The sequence below is a fragment of the Phaethon aethereus genome, assembly GCF_964289735.1.
Source record: "Phaethon aethereus genome assembly, chromosome: 4".
Taxonomy (NCBI): domain Eukaryota; kingdom Metazoa; phylum Chordata; class Aves; order Phaethontiformes; family Phaethontidae; genus Phaethon; species Phaethon aethereus.
The window spans coordinates 3682528-3698509 of NC_138578.1; the positions used below are offsets into that span (position 1 = coordinate 3682528).

At 41.0% G+C, this 15982-nt stretch overlaps 1 protein-coding gene across 1 annotated transcript in view; it reads left to right on the plus strand.

Annotated features, from left to right (window-relative positions):
- The window catches only part of ANK2 (ankyrin 2), a gene marked incomplete at its 3' end in the record, with an annotated part of 250813 nt that overhangs the window by 107015 nt on the left and 127816 nt on the right, over positions 1–15982 (plus strand). Inside the window, exons 3-4 of the mRNA XM_081999639.1 lie at positions 4108–4206; positions 5724–5822. Of these exons, the coding sequence (XP_081855765.1) occupies positions 4108–4206; positions 5724–5822 (198 nt within the window). The remainder of the gene's footprint in view (positions 1–4107; positions 4207–5723; positions 5823–15982) is intronic.

The window sequence follows — 15982 nt, forward strand, 5'->3', positions numbered from 1 at the left end:
AAACGTTAAAAAGAAGATTTTTTTTTTTTCTTTTTTTTGTTGACTTTCGTGATGTTTTTTCTGTAAGTTGCTTAAATCCCATTCTAACCTTGTGTGGCAAAGGTAAGAGTAATTAGAAATTCAAATGTTGGCAAAACTTCCAGGAAAGTGTTACATCCCCGCTTCCATCAGAGTCGATGGGATTTATAAGGGGTCAGACTCTTAGTGTAAAGGAAAGAAGGGCATTAATTTTGTTGATATACGTTCTTGCTTCCTAATATTCTTAAAGATACTAAGTACTTAATGAATACCTTCAAATGGACATAAACTTCAGGGAAGTAAGAATCATTATATTTAATAAAGGTTGTTTTCTTTAGAAAGCCGAGACTGTTAGTATACTGAAGTAACACAAGCAAATGTTCACATGTATAAATTTTTTTTTCCTCACTTCTTTCAAAGACTTTCTTTTTCCCATCTATACATTTTTTTAATGTTCTTTATACTTCTCACTAAGTCTCACCAGCCGAAGGTGAGCAAAGCTTTCTAGGACGACCGGGTTATTGCCTGTACCTGTCACAGCTGACCTTAGAGGGGAGGACGTAAAAGCTCGCACTGTGCCCATATTGCAGCTTTGGTATGTAGTTTGTCAGTGAAGCTGCAGTAAAGCTAGACAGCTGCTGGGGCTGTATTTTGTCTTTTTCCTAAGTCAATACCGCTGTAGAAGAAGCGATCCTGGCCTTGCCCCGGCTCGGTGGCCATGCTTCCATGCCGTGCTCTCTCCTCCGCGGGCAGATGTGTGTGTGCAGCCTCGTGCCGAACGACTGAAGGACCTGATCTGCGAAAAGGTGGCTGGGGATAGAAACAAGCAGAGGAGAGGAGAAGCAGAAGCACTGCTGGTAGCAGTGCTGGCTTTGCTGATTTGAGATGTCCTTTGGACTAGGGGTTGATCTGATGCTCTGCCAAGAAGCTTTCTTTCCGTGGGGTCAGTTTGCTTTGGCATAACATGGTTAGGCAGGAATAGTATAAGCCAATATTGCTGTTGGACCTAACAGTGATCCGAGTGATGTGCCAGAAGGAGTAAATAGCACAGCAGGATTGATGCTGAACAGGGCAGCAGCTGAAGCACTTCCATTCCATGAGGATCACTCCATGAGGCGACTGAATTCAACGTCGGAAGCGGTACGGACTTCCTTGCGTGATGTTCAGATGATAGCAGTGAGACTTTGTTTCCTGTCTTACGGGTGAAAAAGTGACTGGTTTTCGATCGGCTTAGAAAAGGTTGGTGATTTCTATGACGCAAGGAATTTGTGGGCTTTTCTGGTGTGGTGAAGACACGCAGGGTGACGCTGCAGTAAATGCTGTGAGCAGTAGTGGTGTGTGTGCACGTCTGGAGCGCTCTACAGGATACGAGGTGTTGACGCCTCAAGCTCGGTGGTAGAGGAGGAAAAGAACTGAGGGAATTGGGCTCTGCAGGGAAATGCTTGAAGAAGCCAGCTTGGAAGGCTTATACTATGTTCTTTTGTGAGAGAATTACAAGTGGGGCTCTAAAAGAACGGTAGTTTTAGCGTATGTATTCTTTGAGGGGAGGAGCAGTCCTTGTGCTCTACAGTTTTGCTTAGCAGACAACTAATGGAATCTCCCCCCCGTTTCCCCATCCCAGCTTTTTGGTAGGCATGGGAGAGAAAAAGGGAAGTGTCAGGAACATTTGTTGTTCTAAAATACAAGAATCCAGTTGACAGGAACAGAGGAGTTACATTGATTACATCTGAGCTTCTGTCATCACAAGTAGCAGGGATCAGCTGTGTGGGTTGGGAAATAATTACAGCACGGGTTCTGACTATGGAGGAACAAAGCTTGCTTTAAGGAATTACGGAATTTGAACGTGTGCAGTAGGAATCGTATTTAGAAAGCAGCTGTAGTTTCTTTCCGTAGCCTTTTTACTGAACCTCACGTATTTATTTTGCTTATGTTTTAATGAATAAAAGAAGTCATATGATGCCAAGAAACTCACATACTCCATGCGACCATGTTAGCTTGCAGCTGCTTGATGTGGTATCGCTAGATATGTGTCTTAGAGGTACGAATACAGATATTTTAAGAGATTGCTGCTGATTAAGCACTGGGACAAGCCTTGTTTTCTCCATACTTTGCACACGGTAAATGAAAAAAGAAGCTTGTCTTCAACTTTCTGCACTCAGAGGCGTGTGTGTGCGCACGGTTGGTGTGGGCCGTGCAATACTGCAGTTTCTGTGCTGTCGGTGGACTTCAGTCCGCTCCCAAAGAGTGAAAAAGGTCAGTAACACATCGTAGGAATACAACAGCTGTGTACAACTGTAAGGAGTCAAAGTTACCGTTCATACTCTTGTAGAAAATGGTCATGACTGAATCTGTGATATGAGAACAGGTCTTTGTTCTCAAACGATGAGAAGAACGCTCTGTGTTTCCCCACAAAATACTATTTCAAAGCTTTCAGCCACTGTAGGTAGTAGTTATGGTTCTTTAATACCTAGGTGAGATTAAAAAACAAGGAAGATTAGAGCTTTCTGAAATGTTCTCAGCCTGCAGAAAATTCGCTGACATGCACAGTGTTGTCATCTTGGTGATTATGGTCAACCTCACCACATAATTTTGGCTAAAAATTTATCCTTGACCCAGGGCTTGGCACTACTGCCCGCCCCCGGGGCTGCGCTTCTCAGTATGAAGAGTGTTCCTCTGGAATCAGGAGAATCTGGTTGCTGCTGCTTTACCCGCATAATAGGATTTGAAACCACATTTCTCACTAGCATTCCCTAACTACCAGGCTGCGTAAGGGTATTCTTCTTCTTTGGGCAGCTTGTAAATGTAGCCTTCCTGCAGTTCCCTTGCTTTGCTCGTAGTTGCACTTCTGAATTGGACCACAAAATCTGCCTGTGCTGCTTACGTGAACGTAGAATTAAATGGAGTTACTTCAGAAACGTGTTTGGACTGCTGTGTCTGCAGCCATTGGACCCACTCCCATTAAATGCCTCCTGCTAAGTGCTAAGTGCTTTCAAATCCTACTGGGAATTACAAGCTTGAGCAGCCTCTGTGGATGGACAAATAGAAGACCAGAAAGCCGCTTATTGATCTCACAATTTAAGTGACAATGAATTGCTTAGAAACAAGTAAAGCGATAAAAATTACCCCGTGCTAATCTTGCTGCAAGTTACTCAAATACCTGAATATCACTGATGATATTTGCAGTATGGAAAACAGGAGGATGCTTGAAGGCAGTGGCAGTATCTGTTGCTGTCACCTGCCTGGTGTACTGTGAAAAATACCAGAGGATTGTGAAAAATAAGTTCGCAATCCAGTTACAATAGACTGTAATTTTATATTTTTCCCTTGGGTGGAATAGGGATACTAAGAAGAGGAAGATACAGTTTCCATGGCTGGGATTGATAAGAAATAACGTATCCTATTCTGATTTACTGTGGAAAGGATTTGGCCACTAACTTTCTTAGGTTGCTTTTTTTGAAAATCCTAGCTCTTATTTCATTAATTTTCCTTTCACTTTTGAATGAGGTTACAAAATGTCAAAGAAGATTTGCTCATCAGAAATGAGCAGAGATACTAAGTCAAGAATCAATGTAATTTGCAAGCCACATGTAATTGACCACCGTTTTGGTCTACGTGTGCTTTTGGTTCAGGACAGCTACATCAACCTGGAATAATCCTGATTGAGCAGATGCATCCTGTGTAAATTTGACTAAGTCCTGTGATTTCTCCGTGTTGATAATACCTCCGTGGGCTAGATAAGGTTACAGTAGAGAGAAGGCAGATATGCACTCAAATTTGGAAATAATGGGCTCCATGGAGATACCCGAGATAGTAGTCTGGGGAGATGTAAAACTATCAGAAAGGAAGGAATCTCTTATGGATACTTGCAAAATATGGTTTGTTTTGATGCCTTTGTTGCTATGAGAAAAATGTTTGTCACACAGTGCCTTGGCTTAAATAGCCAAGTCCAAAATATCTGACTTATGTAGACAGTCAGCTAAGAGATGTAATAGTATTCCAGCAACTAATCTTCTTCTTATACCAGGGTAAGGTAGGAATGTGTATTTTCAGAACTGATATTTGTAACTGATACGGCCCTTGTGCTTACAGAATGGACTCAATGCTCTGCACCTGGCAGCTAAAGAAGGCCATGTGGGACTGGTACAAGAATTATTGGAAAGAGGGTCGGCTGTGGATTCTGCCACTAAGGTAATTCATGCATGTCTGTAAGTTGATTCACAAAAAGAAAAACTCAAATACATGGGCGATATCTAGGGAAAAAAAAATTTAAGCACAAAATAAGATAATACAAATACCTCACTGATATTTAAAATGTTATGTCTATTATGTCCTGTGAGTCTATGTTCTTTGCTGTAGCTTGTGGGCAGTAAATGAAGAGGGAAACATTATTATTTGTACGACCTGTTTACAAGGGAAGCATTAAAAGGGTTTAGTAATACAAGCTAATTCATTATTTCCAATGGCAGGTCCCCATTATAGAGAGAGTGAATATAGCTCAAAATACTAGATTTCTTGAAATCTGTGAAAGTTGGTCATTGACGGTATCAGATCCAGAGCCTTTTCTCTCGAGGATACAATGGAGAAAACACCTGTGCGATGAGTTGTTTTGCCTTCAGCCTTTCCACAGGCAGGCACATGTGTATGTCCAAAATATCCAGTCAATATGGTTTTTATTTATGGGTGGTCAATTCCTTGTGACGGGCCAGATTTGTTGGCTTGAACAATGGGATGTTTGTTTGACTCACGGTGTCTAAGTTGGCTGGTTGTGCTCAGCCTTTGCATTTAGTTACCACCGCTGTGTCCCTGCGGTGTGCTCTTATTTTTTTGATTTCTGATGCACAGGTTCTCCATCAAGGTGAACACTTGGTCCTCATCTCGGAGAGCTTCTTGATAAACTTGTCATTTCCATCACTGATGGAAAAACAGAAGTTCCCTCCTTCAAAAACACCTTTAATTCACCCCTCAGTGAAGCTGTTGGTAGAACCACACCAGGTTGTAGATAGGACTTTGGGGTTTTGTTCTGGTTTTGTGAATTGTGATTCTTTAATAAAGCAATTTAAATATCACTCCCAGGATGAGAGTGTGGCCTGGAAAAAACACAAGGCCCTTACAAAAGCAGTGGCCTACCGCACTGCTGCTATTTTGTGAGAGATTGTTTTTATTGTGCAGTGCATCTCTTGACTTAAAGTTAATATCTTTCAAAAATATGCATTTTAATTTTATGCCAACTAGAGAAGGGAAAAAAAGATTTATGTTCTGTATTTAAAAGGCTGGTTTCCGTTGCTTAACAGTCAGATCTTTCTTTTGGATCTTATACTGGGAAATTTCATTTTGCATGTGATTTGCGCCTTGAATTTTAGGACTTCTAGATTTTAGTTACCTTCTAAAGGTCTCCGGACCTGAACGATAAAACCTGTTAGCCCGTGCTAAACTTTGCCTAGGAGTTTGTCCCATGCCTCCGTACCATTCCAAAACTTCACTCCAAACGTGTGTTAGGATGTTGGTGTGACACCACCACTTGAGAAATCTTCGTGGCTGCAACTGCCAGTTCTATCCCCTGTGATGTTTATGTAACATCATGGAACTGTAAGGTAAAATTATACTCAAAAAACGGGTGATATAAAGAACTGCTGGTTGAAATGATTCCTGAAGAAGGGTAATGAGGGTAATGTCTCTGATTTTTCTTTCCTCCCCCCCTGCAACAGAAAGGGAATACAGCCCTGCACATTGCATCCTTAGCAGGACAAGCTGAAGTTGTCAAAGTTCTGGTTAAGGAAGGAGCCAATATTAATGCACAATCTCAGGTATGATGCTATTTTCCCTATTCCTAGTGTGCTTTAATAAATTGTTTCAGAAATTTTTCAAAGTGTAGAAATACTGCTTCATGTGTTTGAGTTGAATTTGGTGAGCAGTAACGGAGAAGATAATTTCTCAAAGACTTGATTTATACAATTGGTGTTCATGCTTATTTGGTGGCTAAAAATTTGCAGATAACTTACTCCAGGCTTCTGAAGTCATTCTTTATATGATCAGGAAGAATTTAAATCAGAAGTTTGGAATGTGTGAATTGGGGAAATTCACCTTGTCCCGGCTGGCAAGCCGACTGTAAAAACAGCCTTGATGTTTCCACTGACACAAAGCTTGTCTCTTCTTCCAAAACGTTCCAGAGGACGTGGTGATGTTGCAGAGACCGACCGATGGCCGGTAGTTCTCTCCCTGGTTTGGGCGAGGCTGTAGTGGCAGCCACCTGCCTGCCGTGATTCCAGAGCTGTAAAGAATATGCGCTAGATTGCCGGTGAACGTCATACCGCAAACTAGCTAGGTGATGGTTGGTCTTCCGAGCTAACTCTCCCTATCTCCTCTGCCCTATCGAACAGACATCCTGTTAGCACCATAGATTAATTGACCAAGTAATCCTAACGCGTATTTGAGATACCTGTTATTTCCTCCATTTTGGATTAGGAGCAATTTGTCCAAAAAATAATTTGATTAATGTTTGTAAATGCTACCTTAACTATGGCAAGTGTCTGTAGCTTTGAAGAACTGAACAGGTGGTGTAGGTGAGGACTATATATGCTAAAGAAACTTCATCTTTCTGAAGCATCTAGTCAGCTTGTGGCATTCTCAGAGTAAATCATTGAGCTAACTAACAGTATTCTAATTGAGTCCTAGTGTGTCATTCAATGACCACAAATACCAATTTTGCCGTAATGGTGTAAGCGAAGACAATGAGAAAAACAAGTCATGCTTTCAAATTAAATTTTCCTTACTGTCTATAGGCAAGGTAATGGCCCTTAGCCTAATCTTAGCGGGCTACGTGAGCAGAACAAGAAGAAAGTGCAGCTAGGAAGTACCTTGGCTGGAGAGAGTTTCAGGAAGCATGGTTGGACTTGTGTGAGACGCTTTTCTCAGTCCTCTTCAGTAGCGCGTTCCCTGACCATTAGGAACACACACAAGTTTGTAAAAGGTTTTGATTTGTGAGAGTCCATCCTAAATCTGGCTAGCTCCACATGTTGCTTGCCCAGACCTGGGAAACCGAGACCTGGAGAGTTATTCTGCTGTTTGATGATACAAATTTATGACGGACGATGTAGAGTTAGTAGAGAACAGGAGATGAACGAATAGATTTACAAAATTAATAGGTTTGTCTGTACTTTCATTACGTTTTAAGACAAGAGAGAGAAATTGAAAAGGTCTTTAAGATGCCCGACTCTAAAATTTTTTCAAATATTTTTTTTTGCCCCAAAACAACTGCTAAAGAACTCTCTTAGGACAACTGATGGTCAATTAGTCCCCATGCTCTACTTCCATTAAAGATAAGAAATGTTGTAGCAAAAATTTAGCAAACTGCTTTCATAATGACCCAACTGGCTGATTTCTTCATATGTTTATCAGCCTTTTCATGTGTATAAGAAGAAAAAGTAATGTCTTTAATGTTACGATTTTGAGCATGGTTAAGAGAAAGATTTGTGAAAATGATACTTTCATTAAACTTTATACCTCAAAAAGTCTTGATAAAGGCTTTTCCTTATGCTGGAAGTATAAATGAAGTTTTCTAAATTAAAAACAAACAAACAAAAAAAAACCCCACAAAAAAACCTCCCAAAACCACCACAATAAACCTGCCAGAATTGGAAATTGTTTTCACAGGTATTATTTTATACACTGTTGTAGTTTTAAACACATGTTTTGTCAGCACTGGACATTCTGTGTAATATACACAGACCTGTTAACAGGCATTCGCTACTTGAATTAATTGAATGAACCTGGTGGAGGACATTTTTTTCCCCAGTACTGGTTACTGGGTGCCTCCAGACAGGATGAATTCAAACTGCTGTGATACATATGCCCAGGATTTGTGCCACGTTGTCTTAATTAGACGAGTCCTATTGACTTGAATGGGAGGGTGTGATTCAGCTGTGGGGGCCTTTGGGCCGTGTGTGGCCTGCTGCGCTTTGCCAGAAGAGATGGATAATAGCTGCTTCAGGCAGGAGGATGTGTTCCGGAGGGTCTTGCTGCCGCCACCGCCGCCAAGGGGGCATTCCTGGTGGAAGGTGTCCCTTTGTAGGAACCGCTTTGTCGTATGGTGTCCTGGTCTAAGCACGGTCACGAGCACAAGAAGAAACAATTGCACAGGGAGAGAGAGGTGCATGACCTAGGTCGATCTTCTTCTTGGTAAATGTTGAATGCTCTTGGGTAATATTTCCCAAGTGTTCAGCACTTCGAATACTATTTGTGTGTGAGCGTTCACACACAGATTCCCATGTAGCTAGTAATTCGAATATGAATGAACATATGTTGCCTATATGTATATGGTGGACATATTTTCTAGTCCGGGCTCCTAAGAATTTGGTTCTAATTCTGGTTTGCCAGAGGCTTCCCTTGGAAGATTGAATAAAAAAGTAATTTCTTTATGCCCCATGAATGGAATGAGTGCTCCATAACTTGCTCTTTAAAGAACTTGGTAGCTGTCAAGGTCATTATCATTTTCAGTGATGACAATTTACCATAGTGACAAAATTTCTTCACTGATGATAGATAAAAGAGTATTCTCAACCGCGGCTTGTTCAATTTATTGTTTTTCCTTTCCTCCATTAATTACATTGCATAAAAACACTGGTCTTTATCAAAACTTGCCACCAGTGACATCTGAAACACCACACTGATTTCCCAGTTCCTTGTGACAACGAAATAACAGAATTATCAGAGAAAATGCTATTAAAAAAATTGTAACCATTGAGATTACAAACCCTCTCTGTGCTCTCAGACTGTCAAGCATTCAGGACTTTGATTTTATGGATTTTGTTTTTCTATTGGATCGTTTTGCCCTTCAGTTTCATGTTGGCCTTCAGAGCTGCTATTTTGTTCATTTTCCTTTTTTAAAAAGTCTGTTCCTTTTGAGCTAACACGTCATCACTGCTATTTTTAGAAAAGTAATTTCTATTTTGATACAAATCCTAATTGCACAGTGATTACTAATTGAATGACTCCACTTTCACCTGCATGCATATCATTTGAGAGCTGACATCTTCCTTGAGTTTGTTTCAGGCAAATGTTGAAATGGGGGCAAACCCAGAAACGGCTGGAGAGATCTAGAATTTGCTGGTCCTTTTTGGCATGCCTCCACCTAGAATTTCACAAGCGTGCAATTGCTTAGCTCAATTAGAATTGCCTTTTGCTACAAGTATTGCTGGAGAAAACGTGTTTATAAAATGAGTCTTTATCCAGGGTAGCTGTGCTCATAATTCAGCGAGCAGATCTAGATATACGTCATCAAGTAACAATCGATTTCTGCAATTTCTTTTCTTGATTTGACCATGAATTTTGGTCACTTGGAGATCTGACCCCCTTGTCTTGGGACTGGATGATAGAAATTATAATGTAAAGTGCAGAGCAGAACAAGGTCATCCGTGGAACGATGTAATCGTTTGCAATATGTATTCACTTGTGTGGGTGATCCTCTAGGTACCTCTGAATTTCAGTGGGGAATTCAGAAAAAGTCCTCAGGGGGCATTGAAATGTTTCGTTATGCAAAACCATGGAAGTGGCATCAGCCACTTACCACTCTCTCACACCCAAGCACCCATGACACACTTTGAGCCCAGCCGTATCCTCCTTTCACAGCTCAGTCACTTCTTTACCCCAAACCTATTCTCAGTTGTTGCTTGTGCATTAGAACAGTAATTCCTTTTTGTAATCTTCCTCTCGATGAGTGTCTACTTTTGTGACACGTTAGGAGTTCTTATGCCAACTCGTCATCTTTTTTCCCAGGTGGAAGAAACATCGCTGGATTTAGCCAGTCCAACCCTTCCCTTTGATAAATTACTGCTTGTCTTTATTGCTGTCTCCTAAAGTCAGGTTGTATCATCTGACTCATCAGAGATGTCTGATAACTGGAATATTAGCCTGCCAAATGTGATGATACCCCTACTGCAATAATCTTAATAACTGAACTATCTGTAGACTGTCCGTGTGACAATGATGCTGAGCTCTTCTGACCACGTGTACCTTACGGAATGGATCTGTCCTGGCCTTCCTCCATTCCGAACAACGTCAAAAGAAGTTCGCCTCATGCGAAGAGTTGCACCTCCTAGGATGAGGTGATTTGACAAATGTCGAGTGATTGAGGTACAAAGAGCTGAAAAGTAAAAGACAAAATGAGGAAATACAGTTCATTCCTGTTCAGTAACTGTAAGGGAACAGCCATATCCTGGAGTCACCCGGTCTAGCTCAAGATGTCCCTGCTCATGGTGGGGGGGCTGGGCTAGATGACCTTTAAAGGTCCCTTCCAACCCAAACCATCCTATGATTTTAAGAAATAAATTATTCCCTTCAATTTTAAAATTTCAGCAACGGAATTCAGAACAGGACGTGTTCCCTGTTAGCTGCTAAGGTTGCGCTTTGACCACTGCTTCATCCAGGGGCCCTCACAAAGGGAGGAGCTACCTTTTAATCATCAGATTATTTAAAGTGACCCAGATACAGAAAGCAAGGATTAGATAAATCAGTCCTCCCCCACGCTGATCTTGTTATTTAAAAGCCCTCTGGTTTCTTTTCCTCTATATCTTTCTCTAAGCTCATTGCAAACTCATTAGCCAAGTAATATTTTTGTTTAAATTTGCCCCCGTTACGGTTATCACTTCCTCTTTCAACACATAGGAGATGCCACCGTGACTGTTAGAGTATTCTTTTCTGGGCTATTCATCAGATTGAAGCAATCCTTAGAGCAGCACAAAATTTCCAGCCTCAATGTGCTTTCCCAAAAATGAGCGATAAGAGAGCTGGTTGTATGTCCGTATTCAGGGTTACCACAAAAGCAAAGGGAGGATTTATGTGATTCTCAAAGTGATCAGCTTGTCTCTCTCGGGATGCCCTAGAATTTGCTTTACCAGAGATTGCTCTCCCCAAGGTTTGTAACAATAATCTCACCTTCAGAATGGAGCATATTTTGCAGAGTGTTTGCTCTTCCATTATGACAGAAGGTTTTAATTCCACCAACTGGGCTTTTATATCAGTATATTTAGAGAGCTGGATTTTTAGCTGCTGTATACCAAGAGGAGTCATTTAGCTGCAGTTCATCATTGCTAATGTAATAAAGGATCAGGCCCATTATCTCTTCACTGGAGGAAAAAAAAAAGGAAGAAATGCCTTCTGGAGGATTATATGGATTTTGAGAGATGTTAACAAAAGTAATACATTAAGAACAATGAAAGAACAGATATATTTATTCATCCTGCCTTAAACTAGTCCAAGTCACAGCTGCCTGTCTCACCCTGTGATTATCAGTTATTGATAAACAACCCTTATTCTTGATCTGGAAGTATGATCTCAGGCAACCATGGAAGTGGAGTTGAGCGGGACGCCTGTGTGTGCGAGACTGCAGCGGTGCTCGCAGGTTGACACAGAATTACAGGATAACAGAGCGTGAACGTAAGATAATGATGGTTAATATCAGCACGCTCATGTGGGACTTGCCCGTTTCCCCAAATAATTCATACAGTTAATGGAAAAATAACCCTAGGAGGAGGCCCAGTTTATGGTGTCACCTGCAGAAGCAGCAGCATGGTGATGTGGGGGTATGGGACTGGTCGGCTTTTTCGCAGAAGCTGCTCTGGGGATCAGGAGCCCTTAAAGAACAAAGTAGGGTACTGAGCCAGTTTGATGCCTGTCTCTGGGGTCCCAGCTGCAGCCATAAAATAACTGAACGTGTCAGGATCTCAACCAGCTAAGACTGAAAGCAAACTGAAAGTATTTACAACCTACGTCTTAGTCTATTTTGTTAACTCACAGTCTCCGTTCAAGTGCTATAAAGGGACCAATGGTCCAGGATGAAAGATTTTAGTTTAAACAGATAGTGGGTTTTTTCCCGCTAATAATGTGATACACGGCCTCTAATATTTATTCTTAAAATGCATAAAGCTCAGGAGCCTGCGGTAAAGCAACATGCCAGCTGGTAGGTTAGGGGCTCACCAGACCCATGTGCCACGTTTCACCCTACTGTAACGACGCAACCTGCGACGATAAGAACCAGGCAGTGGAAATGTTCTCCTTGAATACTGATGAGAGTGTAGATATAACTGAGTCACAACCAGATCAATACAAGCATTTTATTTGTCATTTTAGTGCTATGTTGTCTTCCTGCCAGCCCTCAACCACATACATAAAGTAAGTGGTGGTTTTTCACTACCGCTTTTGCTTTACCACGTTTGGAAGGCAAACCCCAAATGCTGTTTTGGATGACCGCCCAGAATTCAAACGCGAGACTCTGCCCCGGCTAAGCTTTTGGGCCCTAACCCGTGCCCAGCGTCAAGGTTATGTTTTCTTCTGCGTGACTAATCTATTTGCTTTCCATGATTCTCCATCAGCTCAGTTTCTATTACAGGTTCCCTCTTTGTAAAAAGGACATTTCCAAGGCACAGAACATCTTGATTTCTGCCTGGCTGTGTTTCAGGCTCCGTTGTTGCTTTCCTGTTCTTGCAGAGAAAATAGTGACGCTTGAAGCTGCTAAAATAGAATGTTCGTGCTCTTGAAATCTGGCATCTGAGCTAAGAAGTGATTTACAGTAAAATACACTTCCCAAGAGGGGTTCTTGTAATGGTGAGGCCCCAGGTGCCATAGACATACTGCTACAGCTGGAGTTGCGTGTGATCTCTCGTGAACGGACGTAGCAAGTTCATCGCAAACCCGGACACCATCATTTATCCATAGGCTTTCCGATTACCGCAGTGAGTGGAAAACGCTATTTATATTACTAGGGAATGGGTGAGACAGACAGGCTTCTGTGTCGCTACCCTTTTAAAATGCATTTATTACAAATTAGTTGTATGATCTGTCATCGCAAACAAATAAATAAAAATAAAAGTAAATACTTTGTCATTGTTTCGTTTGTTTAACTGTTCGGCCGGATAAAATAGAATCACCACCCTCCCTAAATCCAGTAATTCTGGCCTTCTTCCTAAACGCTTTTCTCAGCTTTAATCTTTACAGCCTTATGGGACCCTGCGGGCCTCAGCATCTGCTGTGTGTAATGAATGTAAGGGTTGTCACCTCCGTGATTAGCTCACGCTTGTTGGGGAATTCCACAGCAGGTCAGAATCCAGTAGCTCCTCCTGTGTCCTTACAGACGTGCCACTTTACATCGAATAATTCTGTGTTCACAAATGCTTACATCTATCTGTGTGTCATCCATTTTAGTAGCACTTTCTGGCTTTGTTATAAAAGGAAATGATGCTCCAGGAAAATGAATATATACTAATGTGCTGCTTATTTTGAAACACGGAGGAAAAGGTGTGGTCAGAAAACATACGGTGCTTTCATCAATACCAGAAATCCAAAGTATTTAATTTAGCTGGTCGTTGATGAATCCAGAAGGTGTTTTTACTGAATCGCTCTTTCTCATAATGTGGATATAAAACAAAACAAAAATTCCCTCCATGAAGGTGCTGTCAGCATCACAGCAGTGCAGTCAGAGGGGCAGGAGGACAAGAGAGGAACAGAGTGCACTTCCTCAGCATCTCAAGGTTGACCCAAATGTGAAGCTGGAGCAAATCACTTTCTCAGAAAAAGGAAAAAATCTTGAATCGAATTAACGTTTCTCAAAGGCATGAGCTGTCTTTTGCACTGGTGTTGATTCAGTCATTCTCCTTCTGGTTGAAGTAGAATCAAACTCCCTGTTGGGGTCCCAGGGAGAAACATATAGACGAATATCAGACTGTCTTCTGAGTATTGCAGTGGTACATTTTACACAAATAAACCTTCTTATGATAAAGCATTTAAGGATAAAATCAAGCAGAAAGGTAGCGCGTGTCACTCCTCACCAGCGTTGATCTGAATGCTTGGTAGGCACTATAGGCTCACTGGAGAAAAGGAGTTTTAGTTGTTTTCAGCTTGTGAAAGCCTGCTAAAATACATCAGTTTAAATACAGTTGCTTTATACTGTATACCGTATATGTATGCTATATATAGATACTATATACTCTAAATATACTATATATAGAGTCTATATATACACACTATATATACTATACTTTTTATACTATGTTTAAATACTCAAAAAACCTGATATTTTCTAAAATGTATATAGTATTATACAGTATTATACAGTTAATCAATATTTAGAGTTCCAGTTCTGATGATAAACATGTTATTTCTATTCCTCTTTAGTCATAGATGTAATGAAGGGTAGTTCCCTTCTACCCACCTTTGCATTCTCAATTTCATGCTTTAACTGTCAGTTGAGCAAGATGGGCTCTTGATTTGAATATTCTCCACCTTTCTTCGGAGTAGCCCAATTTCTCTTGACTGTGTGTCAAAATGAGACTCATTAGGCACCTTAAATTTGGAAACTTAAAATTAAATGCTGTGAATTTCCCTTTAGCATATTGTCAGAAGTTTGACAATCGCATATTTTCTTGAATATAAATACAGATATAGTAGTCCAAATATTTCTGAGATATTTTTCCTTGAAAAAGAATATGGATTATATGATTGTTTTATGGAAAATGTATTTTAATGGAAAAGAAAGAGGAATGTGAATAATTGGTAGAGTTACAGCTATATGAAACTTCCAGATTTTGATGTAAGCCAACAAAAAGAAGAGACTTCTAAAAGTTAAAGTAGGTACCGTGATCTATCCTTAATTCACCCTTTTAGGCAGAGAATTTCTCCTGTTAAGATAAAATCCTCTTATGAAGCGTTTATTTTTAGACTGGCTGAAAATAATGCTCTGAGCATAATGCACAACAGCGTTCCCAGAATTGCGATATTGTTGGTTCTATCAAGATGTGTGTTTCTAATTTAGCTTGCAGGGTTGCATTAACGTGTAACTCTCGTATTTCATTGATTAAAATTAATTACTTGGATTGTTAGAGGTTTTTTCACTGAATCACGGAATGGCTGAGGGTGGAAGAGACCTCTGGAGGTCATCTTGTCCAACCCCTCTGCTCAAGCAGGGTCACTGACAGCAGGCTGCCCAGGACCACATCCAGATGGTTTTTGAGTATCTCCAAGGATGGAGGCTGCACAGCCTCCCTGGGCGACCTGTGCCAGTGCTCAGCCACCCTCACAGTAAAAAAGTGTTTCTTGCTGTTCAGAGGGACCGTCCTGTGTTTCCGTTTGTGCCCGTGGCCTCTGGTCCTCTTGCTTCCCTCCAGAACGTTCTTCTATTCGAGAGAGAATAGCTTCCTCTCCTGTGGAGATTACTAGAGACTGAGATAAAGGGAAACCGCTAGTGAAGGTATAGCTACCTTCTTTTAACTGTTAAGGTGAGATGTAGATGTCACTGGTTTAGGCTAGTATCTGTGGAAAAAGGGGGAAAACGGGGAGGTGAATTGTATATCGCCGAATAAAGATTGAAACAAAGAACTTATCATTCTTGTTGTAGTTGAGCGATATTCTGAAGAGTAGAAAAAATACTGAAACAGTTACTGAACTTAAAGGCCCCAGAAATGTTCATGATCCTACTGTGTAAAATGATATATTAACACATGAACATAAATCAGAAGATTTTATAACCTATGTGAGCTGTTTCATGAGTAATCTAAGCTTGTCTCACCCTGTCTCGTTCTTATCTCATCCTTTGTGCCAGGATCTGTTCCTTTTTGGGGCTGGCTTAAATTCTAATGAGAGCAGAAGGAGGAGGCGGCGGCACGGAGAGGAAGGTAGAGCAGTTTCACAAAGGCTTCTCTTGGGTTATGTTGAGTGTCAGGTCCTATGAAGGAAACTCTAGAGTGACCCAAAGGAAACCGAGCTTCCATATGGGCAGTATTTTGCGCACAGAATCTTCTCTGAATGTTCTTGAGAAGTGCCATTGCAGAACTGTAGTAAATGTTGCAGAAGAAGCCTAACTAACTTGGTTTTCATTCCTGACCTTGAGAAATAACTTCTTCATTTCCTTGATATGAAGAAAATTGGGGGGAGAAGGCTACCAAAATGCCAAACCAAAAACCCGTGCAGTAAGAGGGAG